This window comes from Gallinula chloropus (assembly GCF_964237585.1).
Source record: "Gallinula chloropus genome assembly, chromosome: 14".
NCBI lineage: Eukaryota > Metazoa > Chordata > Aves > Gruiformes > Rallidae > Gallinula > Gallinula chloropus.
In genome coordinates, this window is record NC_140099.1 from 20,597,364 (window position 1) to 20,607,887 (window position 10,524).

Below are 10,524 nucleotides of genomic sequence, written 5' to 3' on the forward strand. Positions count from 1 at the left end.
GTTAGTGTCTAACTGGCCAAGTAGATCACTAATCATTTCCTCCTTAACCATGGGAATTATGCTATTCTTCCCCTCTCTGTCAGCCAGATCCTGAGGATGAGTACTCAGGGAGTAACCATCTTTACTACTACAGGCTGAGGTAAAGAAGAAATTAAGGACCTCAGCCTTGTCCTTATCCCTTGTCACTAGTGTTCCCTCAGTATCCAATAAGGGATGGAGATTCTCCCTGACCCTCCTCTTACTGTTAATGTACCTATAGAAGGACTTTTTATTATCTTGTACAGAACTGGCCAGTCTGAGTTCCAGTTCAGCTTTAGCCCTTCTGACTTTCTCCCTACACGATCTCACTGAATTACTATTGTCGGCCCAAGACACCTGCCCCTTCTTCCAAAGCTCATATTTTTCCCTCTTTTCACAAAGATCTTCCTGGATCTCCCTCCTCAGCCAAGCTGGCTTCCTTCCTTGCTGACTCCTCTTCCAACAGACAGCCTGTTCTTGTGCCACCAAGATTTCCTTCTTGAGGAGCAACCAACCCTCTTGGGCTCCTTTGCCCTCCAGGGCTGCCTCCCATGGAATCTTATTGAGCAGCTTCCTGAACAGACCAAAGTCAGACTTCCATAGGGCTGGTGTTTCCCTTTCTTACTTCTCCCAGTACTAAGAATTCTGTCAGCTCATGATCACTGTGCCCCAGGCGTCCTCCAACCTTCACATCCCCCACTGGGCCTTCGCTGTTTTCAAACAGCAAGTCCAGCAGGGCACCTTCCCTGGTAGGTTCTGTCACCAGCTGGGTCAGGAATTTGTCTTCCAAACACTCTGGGAATCTGATAGACTGCTTCCTCCCTGCTGTACTGTACATCCAGGAGACATCTGGTAAATTGAAGTCCCCAATAAGGACGAGGGCTAGTGATCGTCATGACAGTTCCTTGCTAGACAGGTTAAGTGAGATGATCACCCCTATCTGTAACCCCTTCTGGGTCTGACAAGGGTCAGACAATAATTACTTTAATAGCAGGGCAAAGCAACTGAGAAAGTCAGGAATGAAATTGGACAAGCAGACAGTATGGTATCCTCCTGATAGTATGCTTAAAGCTGCAAAGTTAACTGCTCTGATATCCATATAATCATGAAAATGCACAAAAGATTAAATATTTTTTCTAAAAGTTTGATAACTTTAAGTGCTCCACCTCTCACCTTTAAAAGTCACTTGAATTCATAAGTTAATAATCAATTAACAAGTCAGTTATCTCCATCTTCCAATGAAGATCCCTCCCACCTTCTGCTGGATATCTCCAGTGCGTTACCTTCTATTTTTATTTTGGAATATTGGTTATTGTGTAGATTATCCAGGGATCTGGATAATCTACACAATAACCAATATTCCAATTTGCACATCTTATAGCCCAGCTATATAGCTTTATCTTACTTGTGCTAATGACCACCCCTCTTGTGATTTACAAACTCACTCATTCACTCAAGGAAGGACTATAATGCCACTAAGTTGTTGTTCCACTTTCCACGCAAGCAAGCAGGGATTGGTACAAAAAGCCCTTTCATCCCTATCAGAATGCCAACTATAGTACAGCCTGACCCTAAGAAAGTGCTTTGAGTGTGTTTGCTGAACTGAATCTAATAATAAACTTTAGAGCTGACTCACGTCAAGGTTTTAGACCAGAGCAAGAGGACTGGGGTTTCAGGATTTCACGGTACTTTATATACCAACCTGGACAAGAAACAGTACTAGAGCTGTAGTTTTGTGGAATGTCAGAATTACAATGCACTTACTCAGTGTTCTGACTAGTAAACAGCATGCACAGCATAAGATGAAAGAGTTCCAACTGGAGCTGCTCCTGTTGTTCAGGAGGGTTAATGTCCCTCTTCAGTTCAAAGAGTGGATAAATCAATACATCTGAGTGCATCAATAGAGACAACAGATGTGATTTTACTGCTCTTCACAACACCACCACACCCCCCACCCTCTCACCCCCCAAAAAAACCCCAACACCACAAAACCCTCAAAAAACCCAAAAGCGGGAAGGGAAGGGAAGGGAAGGGAAGGGAAGGGAAGGGAAGGGAAGGGAAGGGAAGGGAAGGGAAGGGAAGGGAAGGGAAGGGAAGGGAAGGGAAGGGAAGGGAAGGGAAGGGAAGGGAAGGGAAGGGAAGGGAAGGGAAGGGAAGGGAAGGGAAGGGAAAAAGAAGGGGCAAATAACCCGAAAACCAAGAAATTAAGAGGCCTGTGGGTTGGGATAAGGATAGTTTACTAAGATAACAGAAAGATACAATATAACAATGCTGACAGGACTTCAGAGCAAAAATATATGAAGCTGTTGATACACAATGCAGTTTCTCACCAAACCACACAGCTCAGGCCGTGCCACCCAGAGCCGTCCCAGAACCCGACCGTCCCCCAAGAACCGCGCGTCCCGGAGCCGCCCTCGGCCTTCCTCCCGTCAGCCCCCGATATCCTGGGCAGGACGTAACTGGCGTGGAATACTCTCTTTGGTCAGCTCGGTCACCTGTCCTGGCTTCGCCCCTCCTTTCTCATGAAGAGCTGAGAATGTCCTTGACTGTCTGACAGCAATTAACAACATCAGGGGGTTATCAGCACTACTCCCATTTTAACTCCCAAACACAGCATTCCATCCGCTGCTACAAATGAAATTTACTCCATCCTGACCAAAACCAGGACACCTTCCTTCCCACACAAGCAGATTCAGTGAGAGACAACCTGCCTGTGTCTGGCTTTTAAGGCTGTGTGAATGCCTCAGAACATCTCAGATGGCATTAGAGCCCTGTCTGGAGGCAAGCAGACAGCCTGAAACGTCCCACCCATCTGCCATCATTGCCGTGCCAGCAGTGATTCTTCTGCAGGCTGAGGCTGCTCTGTGCACCTTCTGCCAGGGAGTTTTTCTTGTAACTGAGACTGGTGTGGAGGGAGAACTGGTAATTTTGAGACACAGTCAGTATCTATTTCTTGAAGCTATACTTTCTCAGGTCACACTGAGGTTTAGAAGCTGAGGAAATGTTGGATTCCATGCAAGAGGCACATTGACGCTGGACGGTCATCACTGTAAGCAGGAGATTTATTTGTTCAGACCTGGAGAGGAAGATGTGACAGAGTTGAGGGAACTGTAGAAGAAAAAATCTAAAGAAAAAGTGTGAAGAAATAAAATCTATTAGTGAATGTCTTGTGTATTGATGGTTTTATAGTAAATGAGGGTTTGACCTGGTTTGGCTCTTTTTTGTATGGTTGGGAGTATTAGATATGAAAAAGCCTATTTATCCAGGCTGATTGGTTTCAGGCATTTCTGTTCCTTCGTGGTGAGCACAGAGCATCCAGAGCAGGCAGAGCTTGGCTAGATAAGAACAAAAGTCCATTTAGTACAAAAGTCTACAACTAGGAGAAAGAAGTACTAGATTCTCAGGGAATAAATATCTAAATTCAGGGAATCATAGTGTTTCCTCTGGTCTGTTACCATTTTTTGATGCCAGTAATAACCAGTCTGAGCTGTCCTCATAGCTCAGTTATGCCTAATCACATGTCACCTCTGTACTTAGGCAGTTGATGATCAGGACACTAAAAAGAAGCTGCTGTGTATTTACTGCACCAGTCAGATGATTTTTCTGGCTTGTTAATAGTGGTTTTGTCCTGAGCGATGGGACAGTGTATTTTATATCCATTGCTTTTAGGTCAGAACCATAGGTTTGTTATGAGTGATACCCAACCCCTGGAACAGACATGCCTTTGTTACTGAATGCCAACACAGATGTTTATATCTGACCCCTGAAATGCAACAACTAAAACACCGAATCTGCAGCTTGCTGCTCATCTCATAGGTGGGAATATACTGGGAGTTGCGTGGGCATGTTCTTAAGGGTCTTCCTTCCAATCTTAACCTTCATGGGGAATTTTCTGTAGCAGTGAAAAAGCAAAAACCAGTTTCCTTCATGGTGTCTTTGAGCAGCTCAGCACCAGCTGGGCACCAGTCCCCGGTGAGGCTTCAGCCACACCAGATGCCCAGCCTGTCCAGAGCAGCCCTGGGGAGGCAGCCATGGGGCCTACGGGAGTGGGGCCAGTCCAGGGGCTGGTGTCCCCGCAGGGTCCCACAGCAGGAAGGAGCGTCCCGGGGCACAGTGGGAGCTTTTGGCTCAGGGCCCTGGGGCACCAGGCTGCCATGGGGGTCTAGGCAGGATCAGTCTCTGCTCCAGCTGCGGCCAAGCTGAGGTGAGGGCCGGGGTCCCTGTGAGGCAGCGAGACCATTGGCTGGGTGCAGGGGCTTCTCCTGCCTGCTGGCTGCCCAGGGCTGGCAGGGAGGGAGATCCAAACTGGAGGCTGGGCGGCCCCAGGGGTGATTCGACAGCTGGTGAGGGGAAGAAAAACATCCATGCCTTCTCCATCACTCCCAGATACGGCTCTTCCAGTTCATCACCATCACTCTTCTTGTCTTTGTATATTTATGAACACATGTAACACACACACATACAGACACACACACATCAGCTATCGATCCCTCAGTCTATGGGCCAACCCTCTCCGATGTCAGCACATGGCCAGGGGCTGACAGGACAGCCAGCAGTGCCAGGCTTGAGGGGTGAGAGGACAGCAGGAGGTGACAGGCCAAGGAGAACAGAAGGCACAGCAGTGGCACAGGCTGGTGCCAGGTACAGGGCTGATGGGCAGTGACAGCAACCAGGAACGGCTCTCCCCAGGGCTTGCAGAAGAGCGGGCCACCAAGCCCAGGTGACCTGGGCTTTCTGTCACAATGCGCTGGGCCACAAGGGGCTGTGGTTGGTCCGTGCTCTTCTGTGTGCACCGGGCAGCGCTGGTGGGCAGTCTGCTGTGGCAGACCCATCGCAGAGCAGGCATCGCCTGGCCCCAAACATGTCCTGTGTGCACTACAAGTTCGCCTCAGTGCTCACCTATGGCACAGTCACCTTCAACGGCCTCCACATTTCCCTGGGTGACCTCAAGCGCCAGATCTTTGTCCGGGAGAAGCTGAAGGCCACCAGCTGTGACCTGCAGATCTCCAACGCCCAGACCACCGAAGGTACGTGGGGGTGGCAGGTGCAGGGTCTGTGGGACCACCCGGCTGGCAGTGGCACAGACTGTTGTGTGGCAGCTGTGCCCGGAGGGAGCCATGCTCTGCTCTCTGTGGGTTGTCTCAGGATAGCGTGAGTCAGTCACATCTTCATTTCAGAGCAAGGCGTGGAAGAATGCCTTGCTGAGGGGCCACCAAATGTTTACCAAAGCTGTAGTTCCCGGGAATCCCTCTCGGAAGGCTGCCATGGGGCAAGCGCAGGGACGGCACGCACAGCTTCAGGCACACGCTGTTTGCCAAAGGCTTTTCCAGGCACTCTCCAGAGGGGATTTTGTTGGAGTCTCTCTGCCCTATTGGCGAGACACCACTGCAGTGGTAGCCTGAAATTTCTTCATATGGACTCTTAGCATGTGGAGTGGATGAAAGTGCCATGTTACCTCTCACCTTTTGCTCCTGTGTCTGTAAAGGGCTTCCCTGAAGTGCTCTGTAACAGCACAGTAACATCCGTGCGTAGCAATAAGCTGGTGTCTTTTTCTGTATTGATCTCTTTAGAATACACAGACCACAATGCCCTGATCCCCAAGAACTCCTCGGTTCTTGTGAGGAGAGTGCCTGTTGTAGGAGGAAGAGCCACCAGGAAAACACCCGCCGCGTAAGTGTCCATCGAGCACGGGCTTCTTTGTCCAGGCTGTCAGTGGGCTACCCCGTTCCAGGGTAGGAGCTTACAGAGGCATTCAGAGAGTCTGTTTCTTGTTAAAGCTGCTGTGAGTTTCGGTTGTCAAGTATCTGTCCCGAAGAGGGATTGGATTTTGAGCCCTTAGAAAGGAGATGATGAGTTCCTGTGTGCCTGGAACCAGCAGTGCAGCAGCACCCTGGTACCCAGGCAGCATCTGCAAGCCCAAAACATGCATCTGTGTGGCTCTGCATGGCAGCAGTGGGCTTCTCTACCGCAGGTGCTGTTGCAGTGCCTTCAGGCAGTCCCCAGTCAGCCTGGTTCCCAGAGTGTTGTGCTTCTAACCACAGCCTTGTTCTGGGGGTTCATTTAAGCATGTACGCTTTGTGCTCTCCGGACATCCCGTTGGGATGCTGAGGTTTTACAGTCTGTTGTCTCTGCTTTCTGTTGGGCACAAGTGCTTGAGCTTCAGTTCTGATCTCCTGCCTTTCTTCTTCCAGAGGCCGAGTGGAGCCAGCCAGAGGGACATCCAAAGCCGTATGTAAAACCACAACCTCACCCTTGTTCCTACACGCTGCCCTCCATTCTAACCAGCGGGGCCCTGCTGTGTTTTCCAGACACCAACTTAGCCCATATTCCAGCAAAACAGAGTGTGTGATGTCACGACAATGTTAATAGGTTCAGCGTAGTCCAAAGTAGAAACAGTGGCCCCAGGAGCACAGCTGGGATGTGGATATCAGCATTGTGCCCAGCCAGGTGCTGTGCTTCGCTCTGCAGCCACTTGATTGTTTCCTGAGTGACTCTGGGTGGCCCAGATCCTGTAGGATGGGTTGGGTCACAGTGTTTCCAGGTTGGGACAAGTGAGCGTGGTGCCCTGTCCTACACCTGCCTGCCAGCAGCCAGTCAGATGGGTGTTTGCATAGCTCGTGTGTGCTGTTTTCTTCTTGCCACAACCCTCATTTGGTGAGGACTTGTACTTTGGGCACACGGTTAGAGCCTTGTCCACCTCCAGCAGGTTTGGGGATTTGAGGTTCTTCTCATTCAGTGCAGAGATGCTCTGAAAGAGTTGTAGGTTTGGGCCCAGATTTGAGCAAATGCCAATCAGAGCAGAATGGAAATGGCTCTTTCAGGGACACTCAGGATGTAGGACAGACCTCCAGACTACAGAAGAGGTTAACGGGTGCTGTGCTAGGAGTGTAGAGCTTGAATCTGTATTTCATTATTTCTGAGCAGGCTGATGGCTCCTCTGCACCCACTTCCCTGGCCCAGCTTATTAAGGTATGAGTGTATATTTATCTAGAACTGTTCCTGGAAAGGAATCTTACACTGAGATCTTGAGCTAGATGACAGTTGCCATGTGAAGCAAGTTTATATTTAAATGTTAATAATTTAATCTATTATGTTTTTTCCAAACTATGTGTCTGACACGCTCCTGTCAAGAGTAGTGTCCAGCCTGGGAAGACAGGAGGGGTTTAGAACCTTATCAGCCCCAACATATGCTGTCGTGTATCACTCTCCACTGCAGCCCAGTTGGGAGCAAACTGGCCTGGTGACACAGGTGCTGATAGAAGGGACAGCAGAGCCTGGGGCTCGGAGTGCCCGGGAACGCTCTTTGGACGTGGGGTAACAGGCCCAGAAACACCGTGTCCTGGCGTAAGGACTGCCCAGAACATCTCCAGGACAACTGTCTGTTGTACCAGCAGCTGTTCCCCTTCAACCTCCGCTAGCCTAGTGCTGCGCTGTCCAGGATGGGAGGGGGGGTGTTGTCTTTGTCTGGGGGAACTTCCCTCTGTTCCTCATGTGTGTGTCACATCACGACCTGTTCCCCAGACTGCTGATCTGGCTCGTGCCGACACTGCCGAGGAAGAGAAGATCGCGGCAATGATGGCCCAGTCGTGCCAGCAGTACCACCCACGCACGTGAGTGTGGAGACTGCCCCGCCTGTCCTTTGAAGGCCACTGAAGAGTCACTGAGCTCTTTGCTTCCACAGGAGAGATACAGACGTATCTTGGTCTTTCTTTGCCCTTTAGCTATTTGAAGACACCCTGGGGTCCACCTCCCCCCTCCTACCTGTGCTTCCGCTGCGGGAAACCTGGGCACTACCGCAGGGACTGCCCCACCAACAAGGTCAGTCTGCGTGGGACTGGTGGCATCACTCTGCTGTGAGGTTGTTTCCCTTGCCAGTCAGATAACGGAGGAGTGACTACTCGTATTCAGACCCATTGCTGGTGGGGTGAAATAGAGAGGCTCTGTGGCAACGTGTCACAGCCCTTCCAGATGCCAGGGAAACCTGGATTTATCCATGGAACATTTTCTCCTTGGTCACTGACATTAAACATGCCAATATAACTTTCTCTGGGAACTTTCATGCATGTTATGATGTTTTTTTCCTGGTTTTCCCTTTTTTAATGACCGTTCAACATTTCTAGTATTTTTGCTAAACCCAAGAGGTTTCTGTTGATGCCAAGTGGTGATTATTTGCCTGTTTTAATTGCACGAGTTCTCTCTGCATTTCTCTTCTTCACAGGACAAAGATTTTAAGCCGGTTCCCAGAATTAAGAGGAGCACAGGAATTCCCAGGGATTTCCTGGTGGAGGTGGATGATCCCAGCACTCAGGGTGCCCTGCTCACCAGCACAGGAACATACGCAGTACCCATTATTAATGTGTAAGTGTGGAATAACTTGCACTGAGAAGACAGGGAGTGAGATGAAGCGTGGAGAAATGTCTTGAGTGGCAGTGCAGCCACCTTGTTTGGCATTTCTAGTCACAGGGAGGAAGCACTGTCACTGGACCTTGGCCTTAAAATCTGTGACACTGTCTCGTGTTACAACTGGGGGGGTCTCACTTGTCATGCCCCTGGGAGTTGGTGACACTTGTGGTATGCCGTTACCTGTGTTTCTGCAGAACATGCAGGCAGGACTGAGTTGGACTCATTCTGTTTGCAAGCTCACTTGGCTTTGGCTTGATGTTTCATTGCTCCTGAAAACATTTCACGAACAGCTGTTGGACCAGGCTTTCCAGAGCAGTTCTGCTGTTGCAGCGATAGAAAAGTAGTTTCAACTAAAAGCTGAAGTTTCAGAAGGCCAGTGGAGAGACTGAACAACTCCACTGGTTTCCCTCCTTGGGTAGAATCCAAAGTCTGGAAAATTTCTCTTTTACCCATCTTTCCCATTCTTCCTCCTCCTTCCCCACCCCCTCCAGGGAAGCGTATGCCAGAGGAAGGAAAGAAAAGAGACCCTTCAGCTCCATCGAGTCCTCCTCCTCCTCAGACCATCCCATTCCCAATGAGTTGCTTTGTCCCCTTTGCAAGGAAACTTTGACAGACGCCACAATCACTCCTTGCTGTGGAAACAGTTACTGTGATGAATGTAAGTCTTATTCCCATGATGGTCAATCCAAACCCTCACATCTTATCTTCTGAAAGCAGAAAGAGGGGATCACCCATTCACTTTGGTCCCAGTTCTGGTTCCTATTTCAGTACACCCTGGAAAGGAGGGCAGAATTGTGCACTAGCAGAGAAATGGCTTTTGAGAGGGGTTTTTTAATCAATAACCTTGAGGCTGGGGATTCTCCCTGTACTTTGGAGTGAAATGATGATGACTGGAAATGTCCTGAAATAGCATCCTTCATGTTATTTGCCACAATCGACAGATTTTTGTTACACAATACAAATTTTATAGCTCCATGCTCTCCATCCAGATCATATTCAGCCATTCTACTTTACAGCTTATTACAACTCTAAAAATGTCTTTACTTTGGCTAAACCCTCTTGTGATTCTGCTCATCATTCACAGGTATTCGAACAGCGTTACTGCAGTCAGAGACACACACGTGCCCAACGTGTCACCAGGCGGACGTCTCCCCTGACACCTTAGTTGCCAACAAGGCACTACGCAAGGTAACGTGGGGACTGTGGTGTCAACTGCTTGTAAGACAAGACTCTGAAAAGCTGAAAGGGAAGAAAACGCTCACTGGCATCTCCTTAAGCCCAATGAAATTGAAGAAGGCTGTGTTTACCTTTCAGAGGTGTTCTCTGTGGTGACAGAACCTCACTGCCCTGCAGAGACCCCCTGGCCTTTCTGGGGTCGCTGTTGTTTGACACGATTGTGTCACTATCCAGTGTGATTCACACTCCAGTCCTTTACATGCAGGTACTGGGAGTTACCGGTCGTTGACATCAGGGTTTAGTGGGACGTGGTTGTACATCTGTGTGTTGAGTTACTGTGGGACTGTGAGCGGGTACAGGAACACAAGTGATTTTACTCTGTGGGGGAGGCCTCATGGATCTCCTCAAGTTTCATGGTACCTTTTTGTCAATGTTTTCTGCCTCCAGGCTGTGGACACCTTCAGCAATGGAACTGGCTACACCAAAAGGCTCTGTCTTCACCAGGTCCAGCAGCACCAGCAGCAGTAGATGGCGGCGTTTTAACGCACAGAGAGATATTTCACTTTAGTTGTTTATATTCTTAATTTGTTTTCATATTACTTCTATAAATAGGTTTTGAACTCACGCCTGCCCTTTATTTTGGAAGAAAGCACGCAGCAGCATCAGCTCTTCTCAGGGTTTAGCTGTAGCTGCTGAGGTGCCTGAGCAGAGCCAGAGAAATCAGGAACACGCTGCTCCACCGACTGCCAAACTAAACCTGCTGGGATGGCTCAGGGGGCCTCTGGGAGTCGGGGTGCCCAGTGCCTGGTCCCAGGGGGCTCTGACTCCATCTCCTTGCCCTTGCCAGCTGTCGAGTCACCCCTGGGGCCGCCCAGTCTCCAGCTTGGTTTTCCCCCTCTGCCAGCCCTGGGCAGCCAGCAGGCAGGA

General features: G+C 49.6%; 1 protein-coding gene across 1 annotated transcript; it reads left to right on the forward strand.

Moving 5' to 3' along the window:
- Nucleotides 1-4,879: 4,879 nt before the first annotated feature.
- LOC311196771 (E3 ubiquitin-protein ligase RBBP6-like) lies at nucleotides 4,880-10,125 on the forward strand (the record flags this gene model as incomplete). Its single annotated transcript, XM_084270392.1, has 9 exons — nucleotides 4,880-5,045; nucleotides 5,589-5,688; nucleotides 6,210-6,246; nucleotides 7,540-7,628; nucleotides 7,740-7,836; nucleotides 8,237-8,376; nucleotides 8,913-9,079; nucleotides 9,506-9,609; nucleotides 10,045-10,125. The coding sequence occupies 9 exons, from the start codon at nucleotides 4,880-4,882 to the stop codon at nucleotides 10,123-10,125; spliced, it is 981 nt and encodes a 326-aa protein (XP_084126518.1).
- Between the last annotated feature and the right edge of the window lie 399 nt (nucleotides 10,126-10,524).